Source organism: Triturus cristatus, chromosome 7 (assembly GCF_964204655.1).
Source record: "Triturus cristatus chromosome 7, aTriCri1.1, whole genome shotgun sequence".
NCBI classification, from domain to species: Eukaryota; Metazoa; Chordata; class Amphibia; order Caudata; family Salamandridae; genus Triturus; species Triturus cristatus.
Window position 1 is genome coordinate 943,713,907 of NC_140590.1, and position 17,316 is coordinate 943,731,222.

The following is a 17,316-nucleotide window of genomic DNA, read 5'->3' on the forward strand; positions in this document are numbered from 1 at the left end:
GAATCACACGTTGTTGAGCCCACGCCAAGAATCGAACCTGGTTCCTTCGTTCCAATGTTGGCAGTTCTGGCCATTAAGCCACATCTCCTCCCCAAGTAGAGAAATCTATCTGTATCATCTCCAGACATAGCAGCGTGTACATAAATGGACTACAGCACATAGCTTAAAATAAGCCTTCTAGCGCTGCAAGCAGCTGTTATTTTTGGGTTTAGGGTGGCCACTTCTTCCGGAGCGATAGGAGCCGAGCGCTTCCGGGGCAGCGTGAGTTACTACTTCCTACATAGACGTAGGTTATTTCCGGGGTGGGTTATTTTCTATGTTAACCAATCGCAGATCTTGCGGAGCAGTACATCGACCCAAGCCGTCCCGTAAGTGTTTCTTCGCCTGTCAGTCTGTGTAAACTTCCTTTCCGATTGGCTCTCCCCGCCCCCAGTTTTGTATTAGTTTAGAGTGAAAAGAATAGCCCTGGCAATCTGATTTTTAAAGATTTACTATCGGGAGACAAGAGGTAAGTTGTTCGTTTGGAATCCTCCAGCCTGTCTTTGAAGTGTTCAGGAGTTTAGGAATTAGAACAGCAAGGAAGAGGAGCGAGCACCCCACAAGACATCGGGTTGCGGAACGATTTGGATGGGAAAACGGGACAAGTATCAGGAAAGAAACAATGTAAAGTAGAAGACCGGAGCAAAAATAAAGTGGAACGGGGATTTCTCGAGTACCAATGCGGGAGGAAGACTAGACCTGGGAGATGAGGGCTATGTTAGAAGGCGAGAAAAGGGGATTTTTTTTTAGGGGAGGTGTTGGGTGAATAGGATCTTAGATCAAGGCTATTGCTTTACCGATACTCGGCATTTATTTCTCCTGTATCGAGTGCCTTTCCTTTAAAACTCCGGGTGCTGCTATTAGCCCATATTCAAACTCTTGATCGGAATAACAAAAGGCAGTTCTAATAAATTATGACAGATTTGATTATCTCCAGCAACACAAGACATTAAAATATACCTTAAAGAATTTAGTACATCCGTTTAAATCCTATTATGCCACACCGTCTTATTAGCAGGATGATACACTTCTCTTGTCTCACATTTCCCAGGTTTAACTCCCCAGCGTTTCTCTTTTTTTAGTCGGTTTCAACAACGCAGTGAACTCGTTCTTCAAGTTTATAGCCAGGCCTGGTCTAGGTTTTCTACCCAGGAAATCATTTAGTTCAGCAGCGAGCTGGACAGAACGGGCACTGGCACCCCTATGAATCCCAAGTCCCGCACCTCTTACTCTTTATCCATCACTGACCCCCTTCTTGACCAAGACCTCTTTGCGACAACCAAACATACCGGACAGGTGATTCTTCGGCTATCAGCTGTCCAAATCAATTCAAATGTAGCTATGATCATTATGGTAATTTATTGTGCCCACATTTCCTCGTTTAAAAATATGCACTGGCTTGTTCTTGGTTAATATAGCCTTCATTATGAGTGGCCTGCAAAACAGCCTTGATTTTCTCACCCTCAGTTACCCATGCCACAGTTATCAGTAACTAGGTGAAGGGGGGTCGAATGCTAGGGGATTGCAAATTGGATCCTGATAGACCCCTTAGAAATGAGTAATTACCTGGGGACTCTAATTCGGTATCCTTTCTGCTGATAAAAATCGGTGTGTAAAATTAAATAGATTTGTGGAAATATCAGTGTCGCTGGTGCCGCTAACCACTGTTACCAGACCCATTGCAATTGAGGCCACTCCTAGCGAGGCCCAAACTGATTTAAATGCTTGTTTGTGAAGGGCCTTTATTTATTAAACCTCGATAAAACCAGTAGACATGATTTGTATAGTGTCAAAGGTTTTGGGGCGATTTACATACAGATCTGCCTGAATATTTATAGAGCACACTGGTAGAATATGAGAGTACCCATACAACCGCAAATACGTTGTCTTTTTGATTCCGACTGCCGGCCATCCTAACTACCTCCAAATGTAGATATGCCCTACTTTGTTCTTTGTCTCCGTGAACCCTGGTGTGTGACTATTACCCTGCGACAACTAAAGAAGTGTCTAGAGTGCTTGCAGAGGAAAAATTTGTAACTGAGAATAGTTTCAGCTCTCTGTTAAAATGATTGTGCCAGCAGGCCTCTTCACCTCCACCCTTCACCCCTCACCCTCCGTTTTTTAGACTCTTTATACTGGCTGCTGGCCACTGCCCATTTTGTAACATAATGAGCATGCCAGCTTTTTCACGACAAAAACTTGATTCTTGTCTCCATATTGCTTTCCCTAAGTGAGCTACTACGGTCAGTCCGTCATCCAGCATTAAACTTATGTCCTCTGACCGTGCCCATTCATGAGTGTCGTAGGCATATACCAGGTACATGCGCCTTAACATTGTGAGCGAACGGGAACATAGTTGGCTCCATCTGCCTTGCCCTCCTACGGTGCAGTCTATTAACCGATGGTTGTGCCATGATTTGGAGCCTTTTAGCAGCAGTAACCATTTGGTGCTCTGATCACTGACTTCATAAATTGATTCATTTCACTTGTCGTGTGGTCTGTTAGCACCACACAATGAGGTTGTGTATACAGGTTGGACCCAGCACGAGGCTCATGATCATGAGGTAGATGGGGAAAGCTAGCATTCACAGAGAACAGGGATGAGTACCAACACAAGCCAATGATGGGTGGATTCAGTGTTGTATTGTGCAAGTAACATAATAGGACAATATAGTTACCAGTGTGTACACGAAGTCCCTGAAAACCATACACCTGGAGTCTCTGCCATTTCCCCTGGCCTCCGAGAACCTGATTGTTTGGACCATCAATTTTTGTGGGCATGCACTCATTGGAAGCGGCGTTAGCCAAACTGTCTTGCTTTGCACACACAATCTGGAGTTTCCAAGCAGGTTGCTGGACGTTTTTTCTACTTGTACTTGAAACCAGAGCATGGAGACTGACTCCCCATGCCGCTGTCATCTGGCTAGGAGTAAGCCTTTGGCCCTGCTGCTACTGCCTGGGCTGTTTCTGATTTTGCAATGATTGGAAGCGGCTTGCTATCCCAAAGAGTCTTGCATCACCCTTTTCCAGAGCCTTCTGCACTCCTCACCACGAGACACGTGGACTGCTGGAGAATCAAACTTGAACTTTGCAAATTTTTGCCTAGCCTCTACTACCCCACCCTAGAGGTAGACTTGGATTAGGGTGATCTCTTCACTCCAGGTCATTGGACACAGTCTCCAGACTTGAATTTTCCATCTACAAATCCTTGTTTTCAGATGTTAGTCTTATTACTTAGGTGAAGCAGCAAAACAACTGCAACACCCACCATGCATGCAGCTGTCGCACAATGTCCTAGACTGGAATCCGTGTCCACAGTGACCTTTAGGGAAGTGGTCACCCTAAGATGGACTGACCATGACATTGACTTCTGCAGTTACAGGTGAAACAATCGTGACTGTTTCTGGTGAGCACACCCCTCTATAACACTTTTTTATTATGTTTATATATTTCATTTGGCTCACTTTTCTGACTATCCATTTTGACTGGGCCAGGATTCTGCTGCTTTGACAGGTAGTCCTGTCAACTGACCTCGGTGTTAATTTGTGAGCCTCCTGAACTCCTAAGCTTGAGTCCTTTGACCTTCGCCACCAGAGTGTCTTTCACTCTATGAACAGACTCTCACCAAGTCCCTCTTATTTGCAGGTACTGATGACACTGTAGTACGAATTTGCCATTGTGGGTTCTTAGTGCTGTAGTGGTCTAAATGTTCGCTAAATTCTAGGTTTGCAGACCTAAATAAGTTAATTGATGCAAAGAAACTTGTCTCTTGGTGATTAGATTGAGATCCTCCATTGTGTTTATATTTTCGGCATTGCTCCCAAATGTTAGCAGTTGAACATTATATAAATTGTACCGAAACTTCTGTTCTGCATTTTGTTGGTTATGTGCTCTTGTGCATTTTAGCTTTTTGTAAACTGTGTTTTTGAGCATTGTATAGCTAGGACCTCTTGAGGCAATACTGTATAAAATGTTGACATATACATAAATACTGTCAGATACCCACATGAGATTACAATTTGATTGTAAGGTTATTGATTTGCATACTGTCATTGTGTTGTGCCTTGCATTCTCTACAATTAGGCTACCTGTTTGTACTGCAAATATATTGTGTGCATGCGGTTTTAAGCATTCTGTACACACAAAGTCTTTGCTGGACGACATTTGTGCATTGTTTATACTGTGTTGTCCTGTACCTAAACACATACTCTTCCCGTATAAGCTTTAGAATGCTCGCCCACGTTTCCCCACTGAGTTAGGCATGCTTGGTTGAGACTCACTTTATGTTGTGCACTTGGTCTTTTTCATACTGCTGATCAGAAGCACTTCATTTTTGGAGAGAAGTGTCTCATGTAAGGAATGTTACTAAATTATGTGTGCGTGTGTGTATATATGTATGTGTGTATAAAAACCAAAGGTTGAAGTAACGTTCTCGTTGGGTGAATTTGCCTGTGACAACATTAAAGTTTTGAACTAAAAAAAAACCACAGAAATTCACCAGTTGTGGTTTGCAGAGCTAACTATAGCTTGCTCCCCCACCATGCAATGCTTATGACTTCACATATTACATCACTAATGACATCATCCAATAAGGGTGTTGGTTTCGTTTACAGTTTACATAATGACTGGTAGCTACCATATTTGTTTTCTACCTCATTTTGTGCTGCAGCCGGTGTCCAGCTGATTGGTGTACTTGTTTACAAAACATGTGCTTCTAATGCATCATAGGTGTGTCGAGGTATTAAACAATATATGTGTTTTGCATTGGAGAGTAACCCTGTGTACAGGTGATATCTTTGATCATATCACTGCAACATTTGCGGAGTGAAATTATTGCTGAGAAAAGGGAGTTATAATTACCTTGGGACATGAGTTATAGTTACTTGAGATAGCTATAGTTTTGTGTGTAAAATCTGAACCTAACTATAATGTCCCTGTAATCTTCAATTTTGTCTTAGAAAGCGTCAGAGTCCCCACCTCATGGAATGACTCGGTGATCTTGCCAATATTTAAAGGGGGAGTCCACTCAACGCAAGCCCAAGAACTACCACCTAGTGGCACTTAAAGAGAATGAAGCAATATATTTTGCGGGAACCATTCTGGTGGAACTACAGACTTGGGCTAAGGAAAATTGCGTAATCCCACTGAACCAAACTGGTTTCACCAAACAAACAGGGACAATGTTAGAAATGGGGGTCTCTAGTTGGCAATGGCTGGCCACTGTCCAAGTAGGGACCCTTCTTCCTAAGTCAGAGTAAGCAGCCTACACCCTTTGACAACCCCTGCTCAACCCTGTGGTAACGTAGCACGAGCAGCTAGGCTTATCTCAGAGGCAGTGTGTTAAGCATTTATGACCATACACAGTAATATAATGATGAACACTACAAATGGACACCACTCGAGTAGTTATGAAAAATAGGTATTTTTATATAGACTTAATCACAAGACCAATAACAGGAAAAATCCACAATACTATAAAAATATAATTACTTTAGAAATGCTGCAAGGAAAAATAGTTCCGGATGCACAAAATGTTGTTTAGTTCAAGGCAGTGGTCTCTGCGACCTTTTTACTCACAAAGTATCTGGTTCCTGGAGCAAAGCAACAAAAATGTCGCTAAGGAGCTGTAGCGATAGATTTCCTCCCGCTAACCAGCGATGCGTTGAATCCTTACCGCAAGGGAGGATGATGCGCTGGGTTGCGGGCAGGACAAAGCGACAAACTTCTTCACGCTAAGCTGGTGATGCGATGAAATCCTTGCTGCGATGGGAGGATGAAGCACCGGGCCTGTTGCGTGTGCGATCGTGCTGCGATGACGAAAATGGCGCTCTGCGAGGGAGCGACGATCCGGATGCGATGCGGGGAAAATGGCGAACGCTCTGCGTCCGCGCTGCGATGATCCTGTTGCGATGATTTTCAGATAGCGGGCGTTTTCGGGCCCGCTGACTAATGATGCGATCTTCTTGGGGATAGCGAGCACTCGGCGACAGCGGAGCAGCGATTTTCCTCACGCTCACCAGCTGCAGTGGCTCGCTAACGGGGGTTAGCGACGATTTTCAGCGCTCTCTTCTCAGCAGTAGAAATAGAGGCCCTGGAACACACAGGGGCCTCACCTGCAGATAGTAATCCTCGCTGGGAGGAAACAGGAGGCTGATGGTGGAGTCTGATGTGCCTGAGACTCCAGCAGGAGGCTAGCTCTCTTCTAGCCCTTGGGGTAATTGCTGTAGCAAAAGAAAATAAAAGTCCAATCAAAGTTCTTTTCCTCTTCTTGAAGTCCAGTAGTAGCAGCTGCAGGCCAGTCCCAGAAACAGCACTCAAGGCACAAGGACAGCCCTTCTCTTGCAGATTCCTGTAGCCACACGGACAGAGGTTCTTCTTGTTATCCAGGAGCAATACCCTTTGTAGGGGTTTGTGCACAAATATTTAAACCCCAAAGTCTTTGTTCTTAGGGGTCCCAAGTCTCTGAACCCAGCCAGAACCAGTTCTGCCCAGCCCTGGAGCACTTTGTTGATCAGGCTGCATCCTTCCTTTCAGAAAGAGGGGGTCTGCCTCAGACGCACAGTGGGAGGTGGAGCCAGCATTCACCTTGCCAGGCGCCGTCCTATTCACGTGCAGGAGCTACCCCTCCCCTCACACCAAGGCAGGTTGCTCTATTCAACCCCGGTCTGACTCAGCCTGCCCTGTCCCTCCAACACCAGACAGCCAATACACATCATAGCAGAGCAAACTGGAAGGCTTAGGCAAGAAAGTACCTATACTCTAAAAGTGGTAGTTTCAAACACAGAATATAAAAATAACCTTCACTAAAAGATGTATTTTAATATTCTGAGCTCAGGCATACTAGATTCGTTTTTCTACCATGTTCTGTGGGTCAGTTAGGACTATAGAATGTAATAGCCCAGACCTCCCATTCTGGCCTATGGAGAACAGGTAGCCTTACAATAGTGAAAAACGAAATGGGGTGTAATTCACTACTAGGACATGCTACATACATCAGGGCATGTCCTACCTTACACATACAATGCACCCTATCATAAGGGGGGCTTACAGGATGCCAAGGGAAGGTTTAGGGGCTGGAAAGTGGGTGCACTTCACAGCCAAGATGGCAGTTCTGGACTGCACGCAGACACTGCAGTGGCAGGTCTGAGACATACTTTACAAGCTGCTTCTGTGGGTGGCACAAACCAGTGCTGCAGGCCCACCAGCAGCATTCGGTTTACCAGCCCTGGGCACACACAGGCCACACTACTAGGGACTAACAGGTAAACCAAATAAGCCAATCATGGATGTACCAATTCATATATCATCTTTACAAAGGGAGCATTCGCGCTGTGGCACTGAATGGCAGTGGCACAGCGCCCAGAGCATCTATAACCAGCAAAAACAGAGGAGACACAGCGAAAAAATGGAAGGGAGACTCACGCCAATGGTGCCAGGTCTAACAGTCAATAACAAACATCATGGCCCTTTCCCTACTTTAATTTTTTCTGAGGGACTTCGCAGCGTCATATGAACAGCCTGACCTCTGTTTTTTATAGATTATAAATCCGCATTTGACAGGGTAAACCGCAGCAAAGTATGGTCAAAACTCTCGGCTTGGAATGTGCCAGGTGGTCTTCTAACGGCACTACAAATGCTGCATACAAACATGTGGATTAGGATTTAACTGGGGGTGGCTCCCGACTGTCCAGGATTATACCAACAATTTAAACTGGGCTCTGTGTTGGTGCTGACTCCTTCTCCTTCTCCTCTTTTTTTTTTTTTTTTTTATTTTTTTTTATTTTTCTTTTTGTTATTTGTTTCTCTCCAATCTTCCTCCCTTATTAGACAAAGTCAACAGTCCTGCGCCTCAAATCTGCTGTATGTAGAATACTAGGTTCTGATTTATGGATTAAAAGTGGGGCTGCAATATCTCCTGGGTGCAACCTTGGAATACTCCAATAGAAATGGTTTGAACATAAAACTCAACCCCTAAAATTCCAAGGAAAGTAATTGAACAACCACAATTGGCAACTGGGAAGTGAAAAGGTGGAATCAGCCAATGTGTACAAATGCCTTAGAGTACTATTCAATCCCATTGAAAGGTTTGCAGCCCAAATTTAAGAAATCAAAATGAAAGACAAAGCACATGCAGTCGTTGTAGGTTCGCTGCACAGGCAGATGAAGGGCTCTTCGCTTTGTTCAATCTTGCAGGTTGCACAAGCCAAAGTCCCCCCTACACTGGTTTTTGGGAGTTAGGCTCTGAGAGGCCGAGACAGCACTGTGCTGGAAAACAATTTTGAAAATATTCAAGTCAATTTTCCACCTTTTGGCTCATAAATAGTAGTACTATGTATTGTATTAATCAGTGATTACAATCCAAATATGTATCGTCACATATAGGATAAAAGATATCCCATAGGATAAAAAATATCTGCAATTAAAAGCTTTCAAATCTATGTTACAACGATCAAATTCAATGCATACATCTCCAAGTATAAGCTCCCGTCTGTGTTCCAACTTCAACTGTAGTTTACTTATAATTAATCCATAAACTTTTCTTAGTATTCTAACAATTATAAGGATACATAAATAAGCCTTCCCGATTTCCGCTTTTAGCAGCGCTGGTCATGGTGTTCAAATCATTGTCCACCTCATTAAAACATTTCTTCAATCCTGTGTAGCCTTCTGCACTTTACCAATATAATAAGGCGCTGATATACCAAGATGTGCAAGACACCTAATAGTTCATAAAAGTTGTGCAACGAAGAATTTACAAAACACACAAGATGATGGACGGAATGTTGCACGTTGGCAAAACATTCACCCCCAGTCACAGATCTGGGTTAAATACATCGTTATTTTGCTCACCACGCCACCCCAGGTCAGACATGGCCATATGCAATCAGTCTTGACCCTGTGCCTCATGGGAACAGTCCAGCCCGAACTGCCAAGCCATGTCTTCCCTGGACTGGAATCAAGCATCCTAGGACCGGTTTCGGGGTTTCACCCCGGATAGCTTGACTCCAGTGGCGTAGTGAGCACGGGACCTACGTCTGGGCATACCCTTCTCACATAGGGCGAATAGCAAAACACACAAGATGATGGACGGAATGTTGCACATTGGCAAAAATTCACCCCCAGTCTGAACTGGGGTTGCGTGGTGAGCAAAATAACGATGGATTAAACCCAGCTCTGTGACTGGGGGTGAATGTTTTGCCAATGTGCAACATTCCGTCAATCATGTGGGAAGGGTATGCCCAGACGTGGGTCCCGCGCTCACTACACCACTGGAGTCAAGCTATCCGGGGTGAAGCCCCGAAACCGGTCCTAGGATGCTTGATTCCGGTCCAGGGAAGACATGGCTTGGCAGTTCGGGCTGGACTGTTTCCATGAGGCACAGGGTCAAGACTGATTTGCATATGGCCATGTCTGAACTGGGGTGGTGTGGTGAGCAAAATAACGATGGATTAAACCCAGATCTGTGACTGGGGGTGAATGTTTTGCCAATGTGCAACATTCCGTCCATCTTGTGTGTTTTGCTGCAACGAAGAATTTATCCAAGAGGGAAATCCAGTACCCGATTAAAATTGTGTCTTCCCTTTAAATGCACACCTAAGTGCACTATCTTCTCTAATTCTAAAACAATTTCCGGTACGTTCCTCAGCTGGTCTTATATTAATGTTTTTAAACAAGGAACATAAATGCTTTTTCCTTATAGACAACAGTTTGGCAAACACATATAATTCTACAATTAAAACTTGCAAATCTAGCTAGCAATATTCAGATTAATTACATGAATCTTCAGAGCCTAAAATCTATTTCTATTCTGACTTATTTGTCCCATGCACAAGTTAGGTTGGAGTTCAGCCTGGTAAAACACAATTTGTGCAGGCAGCTTTTGTGAACTGCTGCCTAAGCCTCAAACTCACAAAGGAGCGCTCTGTGGACTACTGCCTCTGGCTGGAAATACAGGTGAGGGATAAAACGACTATGAGTGCTTTCCTACAATGGTCACTCACCACCCTCAGCCTCTCATCCGCTTGGGTCCTAAACCTGAGACGTAGCGAGATGAAAGGATAAACTAAACACCAAAGCACTGTCTCTTTTGCAAGATAAGCAGTCGCTGGCAAGCAGGAGATATGGGTGGCTTACACTCAAACTATACAAAGGTATCCCCTCAAGGCTATTTAGCGATACCTTACAGTAATTACACAGAGGAACAGTTGAGAACAGACTGGGCATACTGCCTGTAACATAACATTATCCGCCTTGGAGAAGAAAGGAAGGCGGGAAACTTTTCAGGCATTGCGGGCAAGCACCAGAGGGCATCATTCACGTGCTGTCTTTGCAAAGCTGCCTTGGATGTTCACTGGAAACTCCTACTCAAAGACTTCATCAAGAGATAGATAAAATCACGTAGAGAGGCATTTGTTGGGTGTTTTAACCCTATGGAATTAAGACTGAACTGTGCGCTGGTAACATTTCTCAGGATAGTGGAGAAAAGAGTATTGGCCATAGAACTCAAAGAAGCAGATGAGGCCTAGCGAGTAGGATACGTTTCAGCTACGGGCCCTTCTGGCTTAATTTAAGGGAAGGCATGGTGGGTAATACAATGCTTAGGCACATTATCAGTTTTATTTTACTATCTCTAAATGGCACGACATTAGAAAACTGTTTGAGCATATTGCACAGAAACGTAAACTCCCTTCTGTGGATGCACTTTAAATTAACCCCTCCGCACAGCGTGGCTCTGTTACAAGAACAGAGTGCTGACAATTTTTCCCATCATTTTAAATATTTAATTTTGTAAAATCCTAGTTGTCACTTGCCCCCTTTTTGTCTTTGCATTTAGGATTTTAGGAGAATTGCCAGGAAGCCATGTTATAATAGTTGACAGCTTTACTTGGCTTTTACTTAGTGTCGAGATTTGGGCTAAGCATTTTGTTATCCTATAATTGAATTCAATATCCAGAGATTTGGCCACAGTTTTATTAATGAATGTTTTTTAAAACTCAGTAATGGGCAAATGATATATGGCAGACGTTTTAGCATTGTATTTGATGTATTTTACTGTAACCCTTTTTTTGTTTTTGTTTTTTAAGTGAACTTCTTAGGGTTTTTTCTTTTAAATTCTATATCCTAACTCTAACGTCCCTGTGGCTTTTGTTTTTTCCAGTGAAGATTATGTAAACAATTATATATTTTTTTGTTAATACCTTTATCTACTCTTGAGGGAGAGCATATTGAACCACATCCGCACCTGCTCCTCTGACTTGTCAACCACTGACTAATAGAATTTTGTTCCCTGTCTCTTGCGCGCCCCCCTGTCTCTTGCCCGCCTTCAATCAGCTGTTCACTCCTTTTTCCTTTCCACCTGTGTTGCTTCTCCTGTTTTTAGTATTCCCTGAGCCTACTTTTCAGCTCCAACTTTCTGAGATTCTCCTCTGATACTTTGCTGCCTTTTGTATATTGTAATTTTTGCAATTGCTTGTTGGTTTGACAAACTTAAGTAACATCTGTTTTAATGGATGAGGGTGCTCTGTCACTTGACTGCTCAGAGTTCATTTTGAGGTTTCAAGATGCTTTATCACAGGACTGATGGTAATCTGCAAACCTGTGTAAATAATGCTTATTTAATTTTGTGACAGAAGGAATGTCCAAAGAGAAGTACGATCCCCCCGATCCACGAAGAATATACACCATTATGTCCTCTGAAGACGCAGCAAATGGGAAGAAATCACACTGGGCAGAGTTGGAAATAAGTGGTAAGGTCAAACCAAGGGAAGACGTTTAAAATAAAAAAATTGTTTTATTTTAATTAGTGTATTAGGTAATTGAACATATGAACGAGCAGCATATGAAAGTGAATTTATTTCATGGGAACTGTGACCATGAAGTCTCAACAGACCGGTAGTTCTGTTCATTGGGTAGTATAAAAGGTCATTTAAAAAAACAAAAACAAAAAAACAAATTGTGTTTCATTTTTTTTGTTCTCAAAATTCTAAAAAATTAGGAAGATCTAGCACCCTAAAAAGGCCTAGCTTTTCTGGAATTTCCCAGACATTTCCTTTACTTCAGGTGCTCCACTGTTGTGACTGGCACACACAACTAGTTTTAGTGGTGTAGGCCAGAAAATGGGGGTGGACGGGTGCACGTTTCGCCTAATGTTTTCACTGTCCTGGTCGCTGTACAAAGGTCCATACAAATGGACACCGGATGAATGCACAGTAGTCAGGCAGAGGAAGGGCTTATAGATTCACAAGTTCTTTTGTTGTAAAAACTGCGTTTGTAATCTCTCCTTCGTAGCAAAATTCAATCAAGTCCTCCATGAAGAGTTTAGGACATCCTGAAATTTCATAAGCAGTGGGAGACCTTTGCCAGCAGTGTGGCTTTGACAGATTATTTCTGTTACATTTGACATTAATGAAGTACAAGCGCCTAATCAGGAGCCTAGGACATCTTGGTATTGAAATGTTTTCTCATCGGATGGGGGTGGCCTTGTGCATCATTCCTTGGTGAGGTGGATCCGACTTGAGGGTAGTATTTAGGACGGAACACACTAAGGGTGCCAGAAACTGAGCTGGCAACTTGCAGGGCCAACGACAGCACAGAAACTAAAGGAGGAAATATCTGACTAGGGATTGTTCTGAAAGGACTGTTGAGGGCGGTGCTGAAGCGCCTTATATCTGTATGGTTAGAGACCTAAGGCAGGTAGAGGTTATCTTTAATTCACTGCAGTGCAAGGATTGACCTCTGAAGCACAAGGATGTAATCTGAAATGGTAAGCTAAATGATTTCCAGAATATTTTGGAAAGCTAAATGATTTCCAGAATATTTTGGAAAATGATGCGCAGAAGTGAAAGAATGATGATGCATCCGGATAATGTGTGGTCCTCGGCTAAGAACGGTCTATCATTGCAATACTAATGATCACCAAAAACTAAGATATCTGTTACAGAGATGCAATTGCCTGTGCACTTTATGCGTTCATCACATTTTGGATATTTACCACATGTCCTTACAAGGGCCAAATAGGTTAAGGATAAGAGGTTGGTTTATGAATCCTGAATGAATGCGGTGCACTTAATAGAAATATTTATTCCATCATAAATTGAGCAAGCGTTGGGAAAATGTTTGAAGTAGTGAGTCACTACGACAGGCTAGAATGCCTTAAAGCTGAATAGACTGTCAACTAGAATTTGTAAAAACGTTATAATCTCTAGTCTTCAGCACCACTGCATCAAAGCTGAAATGAAATGAAGCCTGACCACCAACTTGAAGAACTTAAAACCATTGCAGAAGTTGGATAAACACATGCAGAAAAGACTACCCTTTGGAGAGTAACCCAGCGCAAAGGGTGCACGGGGAGTCTGACTCCAACTAGAAATTAAGGAAGAACCAGAGAGCTTCTTACACAGTATCAAAGGCTAAATGTCAATAATACGAACAAATCTCATGCAAACATATGTCAATAATGGCAATGTTTCGGATATTGGTTAACACATTTACGAAGTGGTTAAAAACTTGACCAACTTTGCCTATAATGGCACTGTCTTTGGTAGAATTCGAATATGAGAGACCTAGCAGAAAAGAAACACTGGCAAGGAAGAGGATGCAGTAAACTGCTCTCAATAATACTGCATTAGATGACTAACTACAGTGGTAACCAACGTAGTGCAAGATACAAGCATAATTTAAGGATATCCTTCAGGAACCGGAGCAAACTGTAATAGATTGAGCATGTAGTTTATTTCCACCCTACCAGGGGGAAAAAACCTGTTTAATTTCCTCTCTTTAAAGTTTGATCCATCGCGCCTGATGCTAAACAAAATGTTACAAGGCAGTAAAATTCACATAAATTACTTGACAGATAGCATTGTTCGGTTTACCCCGATCCTTAAAGGTGAACCGTTGTGTACTATGTGGTGGTATTAAAAAGATAAGGTGATTGATCTAATGCATTTTGCAAAGCAATTGGAAGGCAGTTCGAAAAAGGAAGGAGTTGTAAGGTTTTTCTTCGAATGTTACAGTACTTTGACTACTGAATAGCAGGAAGTCTCAGTATTTATACTTGTCTGAATAAGCTTAATTTGCCTTTGTAGATAGGGCACCAAATGCAAGGCACTTAGCCCACACCGGCCTTTGTAGATAGGGCACCAAATGCAAGGCACTTAGCCCACACCGGAGATATGCATATCCAAAATGTACACTGGTGTGTTTTTCAGTGGTCTGATACGTAGAACCTTTTTTTCTTGTGCAGGATTATGGAAATGAGGCAAGAAATAGATTTGTGAAACTCTGACCTACTTTACTTTTTTTTTTTTTTTAACCTAACGACGTGTCCTTTTTTGATTTGACAAATGGGTGTGGCCTACCCCAACCAAACCCAGTGAAGCACCCTCCTAATCCCCAATCCCCTTTGTTGAATGGATACTGTGCAACAATGTTGAATGCTTCTCTCACCAGAAGGTGCATCTGAAGAATGGGTTTCCTTTAACCCACTACATGTATCTTGGAGCCGACTTTGGGCAGAAATGAATTTATTTTTCTTTCCACTTGATATATTCTGCTACATGTAATCATCTACATGACCTTTTGCGTTAACATACGTTTCTGGCATTTGCCTATCCGTGTTCTGTGGAATTGCTGAAAGGGTAGATGGGAACTTAAATGAATGATTTGAGAGGTTGTTGGCTGTGGGTGTGAGTGAGCAGGATTTCATGCATAAGTTCTTGACAGATAATTTTAAGCCAGTCTGTGGGACGTGTGAGACTGGAAAGGACACTTATTTTAGAATTGTATGCAGGGGTACCGTACTTCACAGATGGTGAGGACAGGGGAGAACTGAATCCATCACTGCTACCAGGTTACAGATAAAAAGGCTGCTCATTGCTGTCGCAATGACAACATGTCCTCCATCATTATCAAGTGTTGATAGGGACCCAAATGAAGCAGGATTAGACTGCCTTTAATAAATCTGTGCAGAGTAGAGGAGAAAAACAATGTTGCAAGTCAGGGAAGGAAAACATTAAAATGGATACTGCTACCAGTGCATCACCAGAGTCTGGAAGTGTGGAAAGAAATGCATGATGCTATGTGTAGGCATCCTGTTTGGGCCAGGCCACAGGAAGCAGCTTTGAGAAGGGTGGCTATTTCCAGCTGTATGCGTGTCCTCTGGATAGTGATGCTAGGACACAAATATTGGCTAGTCTATTTTTCTGCATCTTTGGGAGTGACATCAGCAATGCATTGCTAGCACGCCCTTTTCAGGCTGTACTAACTGATCCACGGCGTGTAATGCAACCACCCTCCCCACCACCACATGCTACTGTGTCCTTTCCCATTTTTCAGAGTGTTCCTGTGTTAAGTGATTATCAAAGGAGTTCATTCAATCCGTATGCAGGCTGCAGATGCTGTCGGTGGCTCTAGTGTTGTGGCTGTATTGCTTAGTGCTGGTTGGTGGCGATGCAAGTTGCATGTGTATCTTTTGGGTAAGCGACAGCTATGCAGCCCGAGTAAGTGCCAACCCCTTCAGCTTGGCGGCAGTTGTAGTAAAGGTTGCCTGATCACTCGATTCCTGAGTATTTGTAAATGGCCCTAGTAGCCGTTTTCGGTTGTCATGGTAGTCCCAATGTCTTGGGCCACAAAGTCACTGGACTTGGGTCAGACCTCTTCCTCGAGGTATGCATGTGAATTATTAATTTGAATATCCCAGTGTCTTGCTTCGTATCGGAATGAGTAGCCTGATTTCCAGATCTTACCGGGGCTATTCTATATATTTCTGCACCTTTACTTTTCCAAAGCCACCGTTAGCCAGGGGGAATGGGATAAGAGAGACTGGATATTACAACTGAGTCATCACTGCTGGGCACTGATGTCTATTACTCGTTTTGCATATCAAAAGATGAGACCAATGTCTTAGTATCTTATTGTTGCGCTGACAGACTTTCGGAACATAAATGATTCCGACTCGAGTTGGCATCAAAAGGATCATCAGCGGTAGGGAGTGTGAGTGACTGCTTCTACTACATTTCACATGAGTCAGAAAGTCAAATATGTTTTGCATTCAAATGTCGAATTTGCTCAGTAGTTTATTACATATCGTATTTCAGGAATCTAAGAACATTGTACAAAAAAATATCTGTTATCAGTGTTATTTGAGCTATGACGTCTATTTTCTGACCAAGGTAACTGCCTACCATTTTTGTAAATACACTATCTTTGGTTCCAAAATACATTCAAGGTTTTATGTTCTTAAAAAAAATGTAAGCCTTGTATTTGTATACTGATTATTTCAACAGTCTTGTATGGCAGTGGTTCCCAAACTTTTCACTCCCGAGGACCCCCATTGAGTCACTACTGGAATCCGGGGACCCCCAACCAATTTATATGATTTAAATCTCAAACATTAAAACTGTCATTTGAAGAAAAAAACCACACGTGTGCACATCAAACAAAGACTGACTTGAATTACTAAAGATTTTAGATTTTTTTATATTAGAAATATTTGCAAAAATTGAAAGATCCTAATGGGAAGGTTGGTGCTGTATCTTGCGGCTAACTTTTTGTTTGGTTTTATTTCGCCGCCCGAGGCTCCTGCTACTGCCAAGGCTGGGCTGGAAACCTAAAGCTGCTCTGGCAAATGTTGTCAGACCAGTCCCCGTACAGTGCACAAGTGCAGCGAGTGAGCCTGACCACTACAAAGGGGGCTTTGGGGAGCTGTCCCCCAAGAAAATTTGGGGGGAAATGGTGCATTTTACAAAACATTTGTCATTATATATTAAATTGTATTAGCTTTTAAAGCATAGTAAACCATGACCTTACTATGCACCAGGATACAACAATCTTTTGTCAATCTTCAATGATTTACAATCTTCAATGATTCCCTCACTACTACCCTCCAACAGTGCCTCTCCTCTCTCCATAGCCCCACTGTCACATGTATTTAATTTATTTTATAGCACCTGTCATACCACTGTAGGGTGTAATAGCACTTTACATCACACACAAAGAGAGACCATGAATCATATGTGTGTAAATCAATGAATAGAAAATGTTACATAAGGCAAAGGGGACTACAAGGTGTAGGATTCACATGTCATCCATACTGGTAGGTAAGAGTGCTTGGTCTGGAGAAGCAGAAACTCAGGATTCTGAATATAACATAGGGATTAGCATTGACTTTAATAATAAGGATTTATTTCTACCCAAACAAACCTTTTTAGCAGCATCAGGATGATGAAAGACTGGGGAAAAAGCATAACTTACTAACTTGTACTGTGCAGTTTGCATGTA

The 17,316-nt window shown here is 42.7% G+C and overlaps 1 protein-coding gene across 4 annotated transcripts in view; it reads left to right on the top strand.

The window, feature by feature from the left end:
• The first annotated feature begins 349 nt into the window (after nt 1–349).
• CNOT6 (CCR4-NOT transcription complex subunit 6) overlaps nt 350–17,316 on the top strand; it is a 355,968-nt gene continuing 339,001 nt past the window's right edge. Inside the window, exons 1-2 of one of the 4 annotated variants that reach the window (XM_085617934.1) lie at nt 350–368; nt 11,670–11,786. In XM_085617934.1, coding sequence (XP_085474060.1) covers nt 11,675–11,786 — 112 coding nt within the window. In that variant the 5' untranslated portion in view covers nt 350–368; nt 11,670–11,674. Of the gene's footprint in view, nt 509–11,669; nt 11,787–17,316 lie in introns of all 4 variants that reach the window. The other 3 variants (XM_085617932.1, XM_085617935.1, XM_085617933.1) reach the window with 3 other exon arrangements.